The sequence below is a fragment of the Heterodontus francisci genome, chromosome X (genome assembly GCF_036365525.1).
Source record: "Heterodontus francisci isolate sHetFra1 chromosome X, sHetFra1.hap1, whole genome shotgun sequence".
Taxonomy (NCBI): domain Eukaryota; kingdom Metazoa; phylum Chordata; class Chondrichthyes; order Heterodontiformes; family Heterodontidae; genus Heterodontus; species Heterodontus francisci.
The window spans coordinates 6,722,037-6,740,709 of NC_090421.1; the positions used below are offsets into that span (position 1 = coordinate 6,722,037).

At 43.2% G+C, this 18,673-nt stretch overlaps 1 protein-coding gene across 20 annotated transcripts in view; it reads right to left on the reverse strand.

The window, feature by feature from the left end:
- kmt2d (lysine (K)-specific methyltransferase 2D) overlaps positions 1-18,673 on the reverse strand; it is a 250,592-nt gene that overhangs the window by 179,762 nt on the left and 52,157 nt on the right. For all 20 annotated transcript variants that reach the window (XM_068024872.1, XM_068024871.1, XM_068024870.1 and 17 more), the window contains 7 exons: positions 14,177-14,312; positions 12,734-12,984; positions 9,571-9,680; positions 8,343-8,505; positions 5,896-6,067; positions 5,079-5,193; positions 297-484 (listed from right to left, as the gene is read on the reverse strand). In XM_068024872.1, the coding sequence (XP_067880973.1) occupies positions 297-484; positions 5,079-5,193; positions 5,896-6,067; positions 8,343-8,505; positions 9,571-9,680; positions 12,734-12,984; positions 14,177-14,312 (1,135 nt within the window). The remainder of the gene's footprint in view (positions 1-296; positions 485-5,078; positions 5,194-5,895; positions 6,068-8,342; positions 8,506-9,570; positions 9,681-12,733; positions 12,985-14,176; positions 14,313-18,673) is intronic.

Sequence of the window (18,673 nt, forward strand, 5' to 3'; positions counted from 1 at the left end):
CAAACCAGTTTCTGTGCAGTAAATTCTATAGAATCCAAAGCAAGATTTCACTGTCTATGCTCCAGAAGAGTGTTAAATTACACCCACATTGGTTTAGGTTCCATCGACATTATTAACAACAAATCAACAGGGGTGGGAGAACTTAAATCATTTGAGAGAAATCATATTAGAAGACCAATGAACTTCCACAAAGACACTATAGTATGATTTACTATGGAAGAAGTTGGCCATGATGTCTGCTGCTAATAGAACACCTTTTCCAGACCTAATAATCACTAATGGCAAAAGCCACTTACTTTTGGCAGATATGGCAGTTTAACATGTCATCTGTTTGTCCATTTGTTTTACCACATATTGTGCACACTGCACTGTCCCTGTTCCTTTGCCAGTAACATTTCTCACACACTGAATAATTCTGATGCCACTGCGCATTTGGATGCTTCCCTGCAGACCTTGAACCACAATCACTGCACACACGACAGTTCTGTAGAAAGAGATTACAAGTGAAACTACCTTGAACAGTACCTTAGAAGACTGAATTTAACGTCTCTATCAACTTAACTCAACAGCTGCCAGTGCAGCTTCATAAATATTAGAAAACTAAGAAAAGGATGGAACATTTCCATAAGTTGCACAGCAAACTAAGTCCAGTATGGAACACTCAGCTGTTGCATGATTGTGCCTCCTACAAACTTCAGACTGAAAAGAAAAATAAATCATTTCATCCCCCTTCTCCCCCCACCTCAACCCCGCCACCCCCCACCATTTTTTTAAAAATTCATTCATGGGATGTGGGCGTCGCTGGCCACGCCAGTATTTATTGCCCATCCCTAACTGCCCTTGAGAAGCTGGTGGTGAGCTGCCTTCTTGAACCGCTGCAGTCCATGTGGGGCAGGTACACCTACAGGGCTGTTCGGAAGGGAGTTCCAGGATTCTGACCCAACGACAGTGAAGGAACGGCGATATAGTTCTAAGTCAGGATGGTGTGCGAGTTGGATGGGAACTTGCAGGTGGTGGTGTTCCCAAGCATCTGCTGCCCTTATCCTTCTAGGTGGTAGAGGTCGCGGGTTTGGAAAATGCTGCCGAAGGAGCCTTGGTGAGTTGCTGCAATGGATCTTGTAGATGGTACACACTGCTGCCACTGTGCGTCGGTGGTGAAGGGAGTGAATGGGATGCCAATCAAGCGGGCTGCTTTGTTGGAGCTGCACCCATTCAGGCAAGTGGAGAGTATTCCATCACACTCCTGACTTGCGCCTTGTAGATGGTGGACAGGCTTTGAGGAGTCAGGAGGCGAGTTACCCGCCTCAGGATTCCTAGCCTCTGACCTGCTCCTGTAGACATGATATTAATATGGCTACTCCAGTTCAGTTTCTGGTCAATGGTAGCCCCTAGAATGTTGATAGTGGGGGATTCAGCGATGGTAATGCCGTTGAATGTCAAGGGGAGATGGTTAGATTCTCTCTTGTTGGAGATGGTCATTGTGTGGCACGAATGTTACTTGCCACTTATCAGCCCAAGCCTGGATATTGTCCAAGTCTTGCTGCATTTCTACACGGACTGCTTCAGTATCTGAAGAGTTGCGAATGGTGCTGAACATTGTGCAATCAGTGAACATCCCCACTTCTGACCTTATGATTGAAGGAAGGTCATTGATGAAGCAGCTGAAGATGGTTGGGCCTAGGCACTACCCTGAGGAACTCCTGCAGTGATGTCCTGGAGCTCAGACGATTGACCTCCAACAACCACAACCATCTTCCCTTGCGCTAGGTATGACTCCAACCAGCGGAGAGTTTTCCCCGATTCCCATTGACTTCAGTTTTCTAGGGCTCCTTGATGCCATACGCGGTCAAATGCTGCCTTGATGTCAAGGGCAGTCACTCTCACCTCACGTTCAGCTCTTTTGTCCATGTTTGAACCAAGGCTGTAATGAGGTCAGGAGCTGAGTGGGCCTGGCGGAACCCAAACTGAGCGTCACTGAGCAGGTTATTGCTGAGCAAGTGCCGCTTGATGGCACTGTTGATGACACACTTTCCATCACTTTACTGATGATTGAGAGTGGACTGATGGGGCGGTAATTGGCCGGGTTGGACCTGTCCTGCTTTTTGTGTACAGGACATACCTGGGCAATTTTCCACATTGCCGGGTAGATGCCAGTGTTGTAACTGTACTGGAACAGCTTGGCTAGGGGCGCGGCAAGTTCTGGAGCACAGGTCTTCAGTACTATTGCCAGAATATTGTCAGGACTCATAGCCTTTGCAGTATCCAGTGCTTTCAGTTGTTTCTTGATATCACGCGGAGTGAATCGAATAGGCTGAAGTCTGGCATCTGTGATGCTGGGGACTTCAGGAGGAGGCCGAGATGGATCATCAACTCGGCACTTCTGGCTGAAGATGGCTGCAAATGCCTCAGCCTTATCTTTCGTACTGATGTGCTGGGTTCCCCCATCATTGAGGATGGGGATATTTGTGGAGCCACCTCCTCCAGTTAGTTGTTTAATTGTCCACCACTATTCACGACTGGATGTGGCAGGACTGCAGAGCTTAGATCTGATCCATTGGTTATGGGATTGCTTAGCTCTATCGCATGCTGCATACGCTGTTTGGCATGCTGATAGTCCTGGGTTGCAGCTTTACCAGGTTGACACCTCATTTTGAGGTATATCTGGTGCTGCTCCTGGCATGCTCTTCTGCCCTCTTCATTGAACCAGGGTTGGTCTCCTGGCTTAATAGTCATGGTAGAGTGTGGGATATGCCGGGCCATGGGGTTACAGATTGTGGTTGCGTACAATTCTGCTGCTGTTGATGATCCACAGCGCCTCATGGATGCCCAGTTTTGCATTACTAGATCTGTTTGAAATCTATCCTATTTAGCACGGTGGTAGTGCCACACAACACAATGGAGGGTATCCTCAATGTGAAGGCGGGACTTCATCTCCACAAGGACTGTGCGATGGTCACTCCTACCAATACGGTCATGGACAGATGCATCTGCGGCAGGCAGATTTGTGAGGATGAGGTCGTATGTTTTTCCCTCTTGTTGGTTCCCTCACCACCTGCCGCATACCCAGTCTAGCGGCTATGTCCTTTAGGACTCGGCCAGCTCGGTCAGTAGTTATGCTACCTAGCCACTCTTGGTGATGGACATTGAAGTCCCCCATTCTGCACCTTTGCTTCCTCCAAGTGCTGTTCAATATGGAGGAGGACGGACTCATCAGCTGAGGGAGGGCGGTAGGTGGTAATCAGCAGTAGGTTTCCTTGTCCATGTTTGACCTGATGCCATGAGACTTCATGGGGTCCGGAGTCGATGTTGAGAACTCCCAGGGCAACTCCCGCCCGACTGTATAGCCCTGTGCCGCCACCTCTGCTGGGTCTGTCCTGCCGGTGGGGTAGGACATACTCGGGGATGGTGATGGCAGTGTCTGGGGCATTGTCAGGTATGATTCCGTGAGTATGACTGTTGCTTGACTAGTCTGTGAGACAGCTCTCCCAACTTTGGCACAAGCCCCCAGATGTTAGTAAGGAGGAGCAGGGTAGACAGGGCTGGGTTTGTCGTTGTCGTTTCCAGTGCCTAGGTCGATGCCGGGTGGTCCATCTGGTTTCATTCTTTTTTTTATTGACTTCATAGCGGTTAGATAAAACTAAGTGGCTTGCTAGGCCATTTCAGAGGGCATGTAAGAGCCAACCACATTGCTGTGGATCTGGAGTCACATGTAGGCCAGACCAGGTAAGGACAGCAGATTTCCTTCCCGAAAGGACATTAGTGAACTAGATGGGCTTGTTTTTTTTTACAACAATCGACAATGGTTTCAGGGCCATCATTAGACTGGCTTTTTATTCCAGATTTATTAATTGAATTCAAATTCCACCTTCTGCTGTGGTGGGATTTGAACCCATGTCCCCAGAGCAATACCCTGGGTCTCTGGGTTACTAGTCCAGTGACAATAACACTACGCCACCGCCTCCCCTTGTGTAGGATGGCAGCAAGTCACTGCGCACACATTCTTAGAACGCAGAGAAGTGGATTCTTAAAAAGAGAAGTTTTAAAATAATCTTCCCTTTCCATCTTAGGTCTTCCCAAGCTATGCGCCATTCCTTAACCAGAAGAGTGACAAATAAGTGGACTATTACCCAGAGGTCTTTTTCTGTCCTTACTGGGAGCATTTCACAAGGTTATTAACAAGTATATGTTCATAATCCTCATGTTTAGTCAGTTGTTTGGCAGGATGTGGCAACAAGACTTAGATGGTGCATATAGAAATAAACTAGTCTGCACTAGGTCAGATAGAAGAACAAGGGGACTAGCAGGGCAGGTAAGGAGGAAGGGAATTTTACATAAAAATGAGCTACAGTCAAAAATCAGAAGGAAAACTAAACCCACAGCATGTAATCTAACTTTTCGCTCATTCAATTCTTGTGCATAAATGAATTATCCAATGGCAATACAGAAAAAAAGTGTCAACGTTCTATGACAATGTTGAGGCCAGCTTGAAGATCAGCAGCATTGAAGCACTAGTCACCTTGAGCTGTCAGGCGACAGCAATGCTTTATATAAAGACTGGTGAGTGGGGGGGGGGGGGGGGGGAGAAACAGATTGAGACGCACGGCCCCGTTAGAATACCAAACTGTTGGTCTCATTCTTCTCTTCCCACCAACCCCGGCAAATTATGGACAATAAATTTCTATCTGCATGAACGGCGATAACTTTTTAAAAATAAAACAAATGAAAAGAATCGCTCAAATACATGGAGCTAAAGGATAATCTTACCTGTTCTGATAAATTCATAGCAATATATTTTCTAACTTCACCAGCACAATTTTAATCATCAGCTGAAAAAGTAATGAAGCACATTCCAGACTTCCTGAGCAAGGTCAGCCTACTATGGAAAGGTTTGTAATCACTCAACCATCATGGTGGAATTCATTGTACACGGAAAAAGCTTACCCACGTGGTTTTAAGTATCATTCACATTGGAGCTGGCGCGCCAAACATAACAGACTGACGTCATCATGTAAACCACTGTAATATCATCTATATCTGATGCTAAAATACAGCTAGAGAACACACACACAAGCACCCACCTTGCATTTCCAGCTATCAGTAGGCAGTGACTCCATTGCTGGTTTCAAACAAAATGTGTGATAGCCCTTGTCACACGCATCACATACAAGCATCATTGTGTCTGCACCAGGCTGCCTGCATGGGATTCAATAGGAGACATTATAAACTAATCTACACGAACCATAGATTAGAATAGTACAGCACAGAAGGAGGCCGTTCAACCCATTGAACGAGTCTGCGTCCGCTCTAAGAGCAATCCAGTTAGGCCCATTCCCCTGCTCTTTCCCCATATCCCCGCAATTTTTTCCTCCCTCAAATATCTTTCCAATTCCCTTTTGAAAGTTACTATTGAATCTGTATGCACCACCCTATCAAGCAGTACATTCCAAACCATTCATTGCATAAAAAAGTTTTTTCTCATGATGCCTCTGGCTCTTTTGCCAATCATCTTAAATCTGAAACGTCACCGTTGCGCTGAAATGTTTTATGGATATATGTTAATAGAAATTTATACAAAGAAATTAACACACCAACTTTCCATGGAATATAATGGATTAGTTTATGAATACATCAAGACATAAAAATAGCAGACCAATACAATAGAAAATCTCTATGTACTGCATACAATTAAACAATACAAATTGCTCCACAAAAAGATAGAATAAGATGTTTTGAAAAAGAGAATACTGATTATCCGTCCTCATATTTGCCTTTTTCTCTGCAACTATTAATACACTAATAGCGAAACAGGTTACACAGATTTCATTTTCAGTTGCTCTCTCCTTGACAATGCTGTATTGCTAATGCATATTGTGTCAACCTGAAATAGTTACAAACCTGCAAGTCTGGCATACTTTGCACTCCGGGCACTGCCAACCAGCACGTTTAACTGGTGTCACTACAATTTCCAGACATGCACCATGATAATGCAGTCCACAGCTGGTACAGAAGAGAAGGTCCAGGAGATCCCCTGGAGCGTCACACACACCACAATTTGCCTCATCCTTTGCTAAAATGGAAGAAAAAAGGACAATATATTAAGACTTGTGTTATAACAACTTACTGCAGGTTACTGACCAATATCAAAAGAGAGAGAGATTGGAAACCCGCACAGACTAATCACTTTAACACATTTGATTGTCATCTTTTTAAGAGGTAAACCTCAGGGAGGTCTTCCTGGTTGCTATGGAAGTCAACATCCTAAATAAGTCAGTAAATCACAGGCCCTAAACCTGGGTCATGTGCAGAGCTGGAATTTATAGTGTTAGAAAAATGGAGTTTCATTATTCACTACTACCGAAATCACAATCATCAACTTTCCTTAAGATTAGATTTGCTAGCCAAAAACAAAATCACCTATTGGGAGTTAGAACCATAAGCAAAAGTACTCATCGAGTCAGAAAACAGTTACAGCTAAATACCAACAACATCCTTTTTGATTTTATGCATTTGTTTCATCTCAGGGCATCATGAATCTATTGTAAATGTGTTCTATTTGAAATGGGTAACGAATTGGAATGTGAGGTAGGCTTTTATCATTGGTTCAACAGTTCAACTTTCACCACATAAATGAAAGATGTAACTATTGTTTGTTACAACACAGTGAACCATAGTAGGGCTATATCTAAAATTTATTAAAAACAATTAGTCTCAATTCCATAAGTGGCGCTGGCAACATAATATAATGTGGAAAAATAGAAACAATTAGCAATCCCCACCCCTTGCAGAGAGGATTTCCCAGATATGCAGTTCACTCAACAGCATGCACCGTTCCCCAACCCCATGGCCCCTCCTCCCCAATCTCTTTAAGGAGGCTCAAATGGAGCATAAACGACTGGCTAGGCCGAATGGCCAGCAACTGTGTTGCACATTCTACGTAGTTCAGTATGAAGTCCAGTTGGGTAACAGTGCAACAGGAGTTCAAACTATGTCCATTACCATTATATGGAAACTCTCCCTGCGTCACTCAGACTTTTAACACACCCACCCCACCCCCATAAGCCCTCATTCGCATACCACACCCCAAAGACCCTCATCACACAGTCTTTAGTTTTTAGAGATACAGCACTGAAACAGGCCCTTCGGCCCACCGAGTCTGTGCCGACCATCAACCACCCATTTATACTAATCCCATATTCCTACCACATCCCCACCTGTCCCTATATTTTTCCTACCACCTACCTATACTAGGGGCAATTTCTAATGGCCAATTTACCCATCAACCTGCAAGTCTTTGGCATGTGGGAGGAAACCGGAGCACCCGGAGGAAACCCACGCAGACACAGGGAGAACTTGCAAACTCCGCACAGGCAGTACCCGGAATTGAACCCGGGTCGCTGGAGCTGTGAGGCTGCAGTGCTAACCCCACTGCGCCACTGTGTTGCCCACTAAAACAGTCTTGTTTTATCGGTCAACATCTCAGTCCCCTCACACATCTTAGTTCACCTCCACCCTTCCTTTCCCATTGTCTTCTCCCTCTTCACCTCTCAATTTCCCTTCCTTTCCTGCGATCTACCTCCCCTTTTCCCCTTTTGGTTCAATTATCCCCCACCCTCTAACCCTGCTTGACATGAAAATGTCAAACTGAACTTGACTACCAGTACACAAAGCCATGAGAGATAGAGGAGTATTAACCTGATTGAGAATGCAAACCCATTTCAATGTTATGTTTAGATTTACACAATTCAAACTGGTCATAGAACAAATGATTGTCAAGTTTTTTTTTTAAATGAATCTCTTTCCTAATCCCCCTCTTAAAAAATGTCTCTAGCTGCAGCTGGAATACAGTTCTATAGCTGCTGTCCGCCTTCCAAATATGCCCACATGATCATGTCTAGAGAGCTTTGAGGGAGGGGGGGGGGGGGGGGGGGGGGAAGAAAGATATCCCAGCTAATCCCAACCCTCTCCTTGTCCAACATCTGCATACATGCACTAATAGGAGTCAATAAACAGCAACCGGTAAACCTTGATTGACTTTCACCTTCCCTCAACCAGGATTACTTAGACCAGTTGCAGACCCCTGCTACCATATTCTGAGATCAGGCAAATTATCACCAGGAAGCAAACCTGGGACCTTTTGTACAGCTTAGTACCACAAAAGACACATCATATACCCACAGACATTGAAGAGCTAGTGATTCCCTCTTTAAATACAAAAAAGGCACATTCACATACATTAGATTTTATTTTTTGCACGAGATTTAAGTATTTGCAGTCCCCTATCAAGAAATGCAGTGAGAATGACACCTTTACCACTGAAGTTTATTTAAAGCATGCATTTGTACCTATTTGCACTGCTTTATCAGTATGTTCTGGACACAGAAGGGTCAAGGATTTCATTGACTGAAAGGATCCAGATGCTGCTGCGCAGGGAAAGTGGTACGATCTTAAACATCCCTCCATCTGGCACTGAATGGTAGCACCCAACCGTTTACAATACTCACATTTCTGTGAAAGAAAATATAAATAATATTTTTCAAATGTAATACATTGCTATAGTTTACCTTTAGCTCAACACTTAGCAAAAAAATAAATCAGGCAAATGTTCAGAGCAATGGCTAACTATATTAAGATTAACGTATTAAGATTGACACAATTACACAGCAAGAGAAGAAAATGCAGCCTTAGTAGCTCGACTATTAAGTCAAATTGCTACATATTTAATGTGCCACCATTCCAGTTTGCTGCAATGCACAATCAAGCAATAGACACACTGTTACATGTCAACAGTCCACTGCAATTCTTGCTGTTACTCCTGTGCAATAAAGATTACTATTTCATTTCAGATATTGAAATTCTCTGTGACTGTTATACAGGCTACATTTTAGGAGCAACATTTTTTTTAAAAAATCGAGTCCTCCTATCTCTGGGAGCCATCACAGCGACGAAGCAAGATGAAATGCGAGCTTCAGTCGTTTACGCGTCCACAAAACTAAACTGCTCTCATGATGAATTCTTATTAAAAGTATGAAGGAGAAGCAAAACCTTTTGTCGCCCCATTATTGCATCTTATGGAGCAAGAGATGCTCATAACAGTTCCAATTGCCTCTGGGCTTTCCTTCACGTTCTGGGAAGTCTGGTGCTGTTAACCAAACTGGAATTTAATATTCCCCTTTTGTGCACCCCAGCAAAAGGAGGCAAGCCTACACTTTTAAGAGATCGGATCATCCCAGTTTCCACAAAGCAAGCTGAAGGACCCTATCAAAAGAGGGCAGCTGGCAATAGTTTCTCCTCTCAGAAAATACCATGCCTCCACTAGTCAATGGCCAATAGTGACACAATTAAACTGCGGGAAAAATGGCAGAAACAGATTTGTTCCCCAATACTCCATACTGTAACATTTAGCATTTGAGAATGACCCTTGAGCAATTGATCAGTTAGGATTGTGGTCCTCAAAAATTCAGTAATAATCATAGGACAATTCGCGTTTTGTTAATCAGTCCTGTCTAACAGTTTAAAGGGGCAGACTATGCATTGCTGGAAGAACCCAAAGTTATGAATTTTACCTCTTACCTGCGAGATACCTGAGATTACAGCTTTGTCCACATTGATCAGTCTTTGCCCCTCATCCTGTTCAACACCATTTGACCAGGCTGCACACCAATGATGAGCCCAGAAATGTCCTGTGGAGAAAAATATTAAGCATCAGAAACAAAACCTGTTAGTGGAGCAGTGTAAATTTGTTTTCCTTTAGGTTTTATAATGGGCGGATTTTGCAGTTGTAACGACAGCAAAACTGTCAACATTCGCCATCATTACAACTGTGAAACCAACAGTAACTTCTGGTGTCCACACATGCACAAACATGGACATCCAGAAGCTGCGGTCGGTGATTCTCCGCTCCTCCACAAGGTGCGCTTTTGAAGTTCCCATAGATGGAAATCTTAGATATCACTGGAAGTGACATGAATTTCCACTTCTAATCTATTAGTTTCGTAAAAACCTTTGAAAGAGTTATGCATAATTGAATGAGGTATAACTGGGTTTTAAAACTGCGCACTATGTCCATAATTACTAAACAAATGCTCTGGGCCTGAAAAACTAATTGTATATTTGTGGAATGTCAAATTTCTCCTTTATGATTAAAAAAAAATTCCATTGGTTAATATAATTTTTTTTTTAATTTACAATATTTCAGGTTCTACCTTATTCCCACATCTATGTCCCAATCTATGCCACTCTCTACAAAATGATTAAAAAGCAAAGGGCAAACAGTGCATTTTACTTCCTGGTTTGCCGTCTGAGAATTATTCAACGTGAATGGCTGTTTGGCCTGCTTGATGACATCACTGTTGCTGGACATTGGAGATCCCCTATAGTTGGCGCCAGAATCAAATTAATGGCAGGAAAGGTGAAATACACCTCACAGAGCTCGCTAGATCTTTGTGGACAGCTTTCTTCAAGGTCATTAACTAATCATCTTTAAACTGAAATTAGTTTCCAAATATTTATTTGTTGATCTATTAAATTAACATTTGAATAATATTTTGGGAGAATAAAAAGTCTTTCTTTCTCTCTTCCCACCACGCTGCCCACCCCCCCCCCCCCAAAAAAACCTGGAAGATCCCACTATATCTAATATTGGTTAGAGAGAATAATCAAATGCAAGCTAGCTCAGATCTCTAGTGTATCAGGCTAGATGGTTACAATGCACAGGCTGGACAGAGTAGAGCAGAAAATATTAATTCCATTCAGTGCAGCAAATTAACCTCTCAAAAACAAAACATTTTCATTAAAAAGCTTATGAATTCTGTATTTTGGGAGCACTGATGATTTCAAAAAATAGCATGGAAAAAGAAAAATATGCTGAGGCCAAGGACATCAATAATAGAAAAGTTTTGTTTCTACTTTTTGCACCTCTTGTCAGCATCAGACACGCATCTGATTAGACAATTAACAAGTTAGATGCAAGGGAATGGTCCTGGTACAACAACAATGTATCGTGATCCAAATCTCACAAAATATTCTTCTTCCACTAGTATGACATTTCATTTTTGCCATCTGGTTCAGAATTATGGATACTTTTATCCTGAAGACTTAACTCATTCAACTAGGGCCTTACGGAAAGAGAAGAATTCTCTCTCATCTGGGCTAATTTGAAACCCAAGTTCTATAGGTAAAAGACAGTGTGCAAAACCATTACACCAAGTACTATCTCTAGAGATACATTTATAAATGAATGCAGTTTGCAGATTATGTGCTTTTACCATAGCTTTACCCCAATGTAAACCATCACATTCTACACGATTACACTTGTTACACTATAATAACCAAAAGTCAACTAAGCCAACAAAATCCCCAGTATTAATCAAGAGCGTCACTGAGGAGGACACCTGTATACAAGAATAAGTAAGTTTGAAATGTTTGCAATGTCATTACTATTTTTGGCAGCTGCACAGCAGTTTTCCTCCACATAAGAGGGGGAAAAAAAAAAAAAAGAGAGACTTGCATTTAGCGCCTGATCTCAAAGCGTTTCAATTACAATTCATTACTTTGAAGTGCAGCAAATTATGTAGGCAAATGCGACAGCCATTTTGCGCACAGCAAGATCCTCGAAATAGCAATGAGATGACTGGCCAGTTAATGATTTTTTTGGTGGTGCTGGTTCAGGGAAGAATCAATTGCTCTTCAAATACTGCCACGTGATCTTTAAAGTAACCTGAACCATTGGAACAGGCAGACAAGGCCCTGAGATCATGTCTCACCAAAAAGACAATGCAGCACTCCGTCAGTAGTGTGCTACAGCATCACTCTAGATTATGAGCTCAAGTTCTGGAGGGAGCTTTCAACCAACAAGGTTCTGACTCAGGAAAGAATGGATTACCAACTGAGCCAAGCTGACATAATGCCACATACTGAATAGAGGTGTTCTGTTGAATCATCACACACCAGAAGGTATCATGACGCCCAAGTGGGCAAATGCACCATAATGGTGTGGTGCAGAGCCAGAGGCCAGGAAAGCCTCAGATTTGACATCTAGTCTATCAGTGACCCAATGCAGCCAAAGTGGCAGTAGCCAGGAGCAATGAAAAGATGAGAGGGAAGAGAAACTAGATATTTGACTTGAGCCTTGGTGGGGGGGGAGAAAAAGAGAGAAAGAGGGGAGATGAAGAGAGGAAAAATAAAATCAGCTAGTTTTTCTGCTCCTGATCACCATTTGATAACCCAGATGAAAAGCGTACCTGTGGATGCAAGACGACATGACCTGGCTCAGCTGCCAAAACAATTCAGAGCTTTGTCACAACATACATGAAGTTTACATAAATTCACACAGAACTGCACAGTTTATGTCATCACAGACTTGTAGAAAAAGACAACAATGATCTGTCAAGGACTCCATTGGTATATACAATTCTCCAGACTGAAGCTTTTAAGTCCACAGTAAAAGGGTATCATACACTGGCATTGTCACTGCTGCTGAATCATTCTGGACTACTCAAAGATTTCATCATTCAAGTCATTAAAAGGAAAAATATTTAACAGGATTTTAAAAAGATTTTAAATCTTAATGAGTCCAAACTGTAATCTTTTCAACATAAATTTATTAGGGAAAGAAGGGTTAGAAACCATTTTATAAAAATCTTTAGCATACAACACATTTAATACAGAAAAGATACCCCTGAACAGTTAGGGGAACTGTTGGACTCTAAACAATAAAGTAAATTTAGTTTTTCACCTGTTGACTCAAAGAGAGCCACTGTTGTTGCACTTTGCTCAAAGCCAACTCGTGCGAGCTCATCTGAGAGCCCTTCCACCCCCGAAACACTCGTGTGCCTCGACGCTGGACTGGCTTTCCTCTCAGTTCTGTTAGTCCCTCCATTTCCAAGTTCATCCAACACAACCGACGGATCAAATTGCTTTAGCTCTCTTTGTCCATGTAAACTCTGCTCTCCACAGTTACAAAATACGCACAGCTTCTGCTCCAAGCTGGACAAAAGCAAGATTCAAAACATTAGTTTTCTTCATAACTGATCTTTTAATCACATTTTGAATAATAGCCTTTATCTTTATCATTTCTTCTGCTTATACGATTTGATTTACAATAATCTTTAAAATACAGCTGCCCAGAGACTGACGCCTGTACTAGCCACTTTGATTTCTTTTCAACTGTTTCTCCATAATTAAGTGAATAAAGCTATTGCTCACTCAAACCAAATCACCAGTATGCAGAAAAATCTGCATCATGAAAAGTTAAGTTGGTTACAAAACTGAATTAAAAGCATTTACTTAGAAAGGCTCTCAGTGAACTTTTAGCGCAGTGTTAAAAATAACTCACCATAAACCACTACTTCAATAGAATTCAGACCAGCCCCACCTCTGTCCTCCCACTATATGTAATACAGGACTTAACACCTTGAACTTATCATTCAACACGACACTTTCCTCACATTACTTTCACTACTACAGTACTGTTTCTCTCCATTTCCTTTCTATCTCTACTGTACTTAGATGCCGGCTCCTTTTTTCCCTAGCTCACCTTTTCACCATCATGAAACTCAATATTCTTCCCTTTATGGAAGGAAACTGTAGAAAAGTATTTTCCCATTTGGGTCCCAGTCTTTTACTGACAGACACTGGAGTTTCAACTTGTTGTGACACACCAGTGGGACTCAAATTCTTGCTAAGTTCCAAATTTCATCTGAACTAGTGAGGGAGAGGTACTAACAGGGCCAGAGCTTGCTCAAAACCTTTAAGGTTTTTTTGGGGTGGCAGAGGGGAAGAAAAAGAAAAGAAAAGCAAGCTAACTCACTAAAGACAGCTCTCAGGCATCAAAAGCAGCTCAGAGACACAAGAGCAGGAACACCAGATATGTAGCAAAGGACGGGTCAAAGAACACAGACCACAGGAAAGGCATAGAAGAAACACTATGCCTTAAGAACTGTGGTCACAAGTTAATTAAAAGCCAATGGAGGCATCTGATAAAAAAAAAAGAAGAGCAATTTTCAGACCACTACAAATTACCCTTCTCCCTCCCCCAAACAAATAATGAAATACTGGCATTTATCATCAATAATCAGCCACTACTGGATTAAATGAAGTGGAATTGTGGATTTTCCTCTCAGGAACTTGAGGAATGCCCTCAGATCCCAAAGCATCTTCTGTACATTTCCCCTCTTACCTGCACTGTTCCTTGTGCTGCTCTTTCAAGACAGGCTCTGATGTTGCTTCTTGTTTTGAGCAGCCATGAGACGCAGACGGATCAGCTTCTTCATCTTCTGCTAAACAACTAGTTTCAGCAGAGTCAACGTTCATAGCTGCAATAGAAAATGAAACTGTTCGAACCATTCATCCTGGATGCATTATAAACTATAACACTTTCAGAAATATTCTTTACAAAATCATTACCTACTTTTCATGAGCTTAGCTAAAGATGTTAAACTACAAATGCTCAGTTAATGTTCATTACCTATGGGATTTTTTCATTCGGTGAATGAATGCATCATCCAAGTGAGTGGGGTTTCCACCAACACCATAAATGTATGGACAAGCCTGATTCTGGAATCATTTCTTTTACAAGTCAGTAGCAAACATACCAAGTTGAACAAGAAGTTTAGAATAAGTCGTCCAAGTTTCTGCTAAGAAACATAAAAAAGGCTAAAAATGCATACTAGTCAAATTGAGAGCAAAAATGCAGGAGTGAGCTTTGTTTAGTTTAGAGATACAGCACTGAAACTGGCCCTTCGGCCCACCGAGTCTGTGCCGACCATCAACCACCCATTTATACTAATCCTACATTAATCCCATATTCCTACCACATCCCCACCTGTCCCTATATTTCCCTACCACCTACCACATACTAGTGGCAATTTTATAATGGCCAATTTACCTACCAACCTGCAAGTCTTTTGGCTTGTGGGAGGAAACCGGAGCACCCGGAGAAAACCCACGCAGACACAGGGAGAACTTGCAAACTCCACACAGGCAGTACCCAGAATTGAACCCGGGCCGCTGGAGCTGTGAGGCTGCGGTGCTAACCACTGCGCCACCCAAATATGTAGAAACTGAACTAGATTCACAGAAGATCAACCATTTCCAAGCAAAGTAATTGAGCATTCTTATTTGTTGGAATTCTACATACAAATGAATTTATAACCTGCTACCCAGATGACTCAATAGATAAAAATGCAAGCAAGTCAGTCATAACAGTTCTGTTTCTGGCCCAAATTAGCTGATCTTCGCCACGGTGGCAGGACAGATACTACAAATGGCCTCAACACAGAATCGTTACAGCACAGGAGGAGGCCATTCGGCCTGTCATGTCTGCGCTGGCTCTCTGAAAGAGCAAACGCCCCGAAACACCTTGGGATAGAAAGGGGAAGGGGGGGGGCGGAAGGTAACACTCAAGATTCCCACTCCGAACAGCTACTCAGTATGCTACATGTGCTGGAATGTGTGTGTGATACTAGGTGAGTACATGCCCGTCGAAGAGCGAAGTCCAAAGTACGGAAAGTCCTCATCAGGGAACTCCTCTTTGCTGATGATGCTGCTTTAACATCTCACACTGAAGAGTGCCTGCAGAGTCTCATCGACAGGTTTGCGGCTGCCTGCAATGAATTTGGCCTAACCATCAGCCTCAAGAAAACGAACATCATGGGACAGGACGTCAGAAATGCTCCATCCATCAATATTGGCGACCACGCTCTGGAAGTGGTTCAAGAGTTCACCTACCTAGGCTCAACTATCACCAGTAACCTGTCTCTAGATGCAGAAATCAACAAGCGCATGGGTAAGGCTTCCACTGCTATGTCCAGACTGGCCAAGAGAGTGTGGGAAAATGGCACACTGACACGGAACACAAAAGTCCGAGTGTATCAGGCCTGTGTCCTCAGTACCTTGCTCTATGGCAGCGAGGCCTGGACCACGTATGCCAGCCAAGAGCGACGTCTCAATTCATTCCATCTTCGCTGCCTCCGGAGAATACTTGGAATCAGGTGGCAGGACCGTATCTCCAACACAGAAGTCCTCGAGGCGGCCAACATCCCCAGCTTGTACACACTACTGAGTCAACGGCGCTTGAGATGGCTTGGCCATGTGAGCCGCATGGACGATGGCAGGATCCCCAAAGACACATTGTACAGCGAGCTCGCCACTGGTACCAGACCCACCAGCCGTCCACGTCTCCGCTTTAAAGACGTCTGCAAACGCGACATGAAATCCCGTGACATTGATCACAAGTCGTGGGAGTCAGTTGCCAGCGTTCGCCAGAGCTGACGGACAGCCATAAAGACGGGGCTAAAGTGTGGGGAGTTGAAGAGACTTAGTAGTTGGCAGGAAAAAAAAAAAGACAGAGGCGCAAGGGGAGAACCAACTGTGTAACAGCCCCGACAAACAAATTTCTCTGCAGCACCTGTGGAAGAGTCTGTCACTCTAGAATTGGCCTTTATAGCCACTCCAGGCGCTGCTTCACAAACCACTGACCACCTCCAGGCGCTTACCCATTGTCTCTCGAGATAAGGAGGCCCAAAGAGACATGACTGGATAAATAGCTGGTCAACATTCACTGACTAGGTTCACAAATGAAGAATGGCCACTTGTGCAAAGTAATAATTAAGAGGTTATTTGCTTCTGTTGCACCTGACCCAACACAAGTCACATCTTAATGGAGGGCAGAAAAGAAATCTGGCAGAAACATAATTGTGTCAAATTGGCACAGAAAAATGGAGATGGCATTCTGCAGCATTTATCAGAGGGGCCAATTTGGAGCCCAGCAATCCTGAAGCATCTAATTTAATGTGAAATCCAAAAGGTTTCTATAAACATATGCTTTACTCCACATAGCTGCTTTGTAGAAATCAAGAGAAACCCATTAAATACAGATATGGCCACAGGACAAGTAGAATGAGCGTGGTAATTCCTGGCAACATAAGGAAGAATGAAATACATTCAATTACCCAATTACTTTGACATGTTTCTGTAATGGATAGACCCAAAGATTTGTTCCAAAAACATGGTACCACTTAAAACGATGAATGTCCTTGGTTTCGTCTGCATCGAGCATGAAGGCTCTTATGTTTCCCAAAGCGATGCATCCTTTCAAGGGAAGTGGCACATAAGTGGCAGATAAGTGTTTGTGCCCATCATTCCCAATGGAAAATTTTCAGTTTTACACCTGGGATGATTAATAGCAAATAACGTTCAATACGAAAATAAATGCAAGTGAACAAAACAGTTACATATACTCCATGGGTAGGATGGAATGCGCTAAGGGAGAAATTCCAAGAGATCTAGGGATGTTAAGTGACTCACTGTTCACCATGTCTAAACAGTATGAGGTGGTTAAAAATAAAACTAATAGAATGTTGGGTTATACTCCATTAGTTGAGTTCAATCCTTAGATATCATTCTGAACCTGCACAATGCTTTGGTAAGGCCACATCTGGAGTACTGCATACAATTCTGGTCAGAGCAATGCAAATGGCCAATCAGCACAGCAGAGAATAATGAGGAGTGTTCCTGGTATCAGAAGAACAACGACGAGGAACCATTTGATAAGTTATGGAACTTCAGGCTTGAAAAGATGACATCTCAGATGGGACCTCATGGACATATGGGAGACAGTAGAACCAAGAATAGAATTAAGCGAGGGCAGTCCCGCTGAACTGGGCAATGGAGGAAAAGGTTTGGAGGAGGATGGTGAAGTCAACTGTCTCAAAAACTGCAGTCTCGTCGAGAAGGACAAGGAGGGATAGTACACCATGGTCATAGTCACAGAGGATACCGTTTGCGACTTTGGGGCTTTTTATGGGGCAGAAACCTGACTAGAGATTCAAACAGGGAGCTACAGTAAAGATGTACTGGTTGGGGATGCAACAACATATGCAAGGACTTCAGAAGAACGAACTGGCAATGTGACAATAATAGCAAGGACAGAGGAGTCATGGGTGGGGTTTTTGAAAAGGGGTTGATAATGATTTGGAAAGGGAGGGGGACAGCATGTGTGGAGAGGGAACCACTCACAATGCCAGTTAGCATAGAATCCAGGAAGGAAAGTTAGGTGGTTAGCGGTTTATGGGTCTCATGGACAAAATAAGTTCAGAGAGGGCATGAAGGGAGGGAGGAGAGAAACTAAAGATACAGGTTCAGGGCTAGGGTGAGGGAAGGCTTGACTTGGTGGGCAAAGGGAAGGGAGGGAAAATAGAGGCAGATGAATGAGAGGCGCCAATCTTAATAACAAAGAACTTCTGAGCTCCTCACAGTTACCCCTGGTGAAAGCGGAAAGGACAGGGGTTTAAAGAAACAGTTGGTCGTGGAGAAAAGCCCCCAGTGATCATCTTTTCTCTACAGGATTATTCTGGAGCAGCTGGTGGTTTTAGCAGAAGCAAGCGAGACAAGATGGTGCTTGATGTAGTCCAGCCAGATGTAGCGTTGAGCTGCAGCTATGTTCAAGCTTGCACTGCTGGCAATTGATGGTGCAAAGATGGACTCCATACCAGGGTAACAACCAGAATGAGACTGAGTAAAGCTTTTACTGGAAGCAGGACAAGGCTGAAGGAGAGGGAGTTGCTGAGCAGATAGACAGCTGCAGAGGTACCATGGTGAATGGAGGGCCAAAAGCTAGCCAGTTGACAGTTTGAAAGTGCAGGTCTAAATGACTCGAAGCACTTTTTTTCCCCCC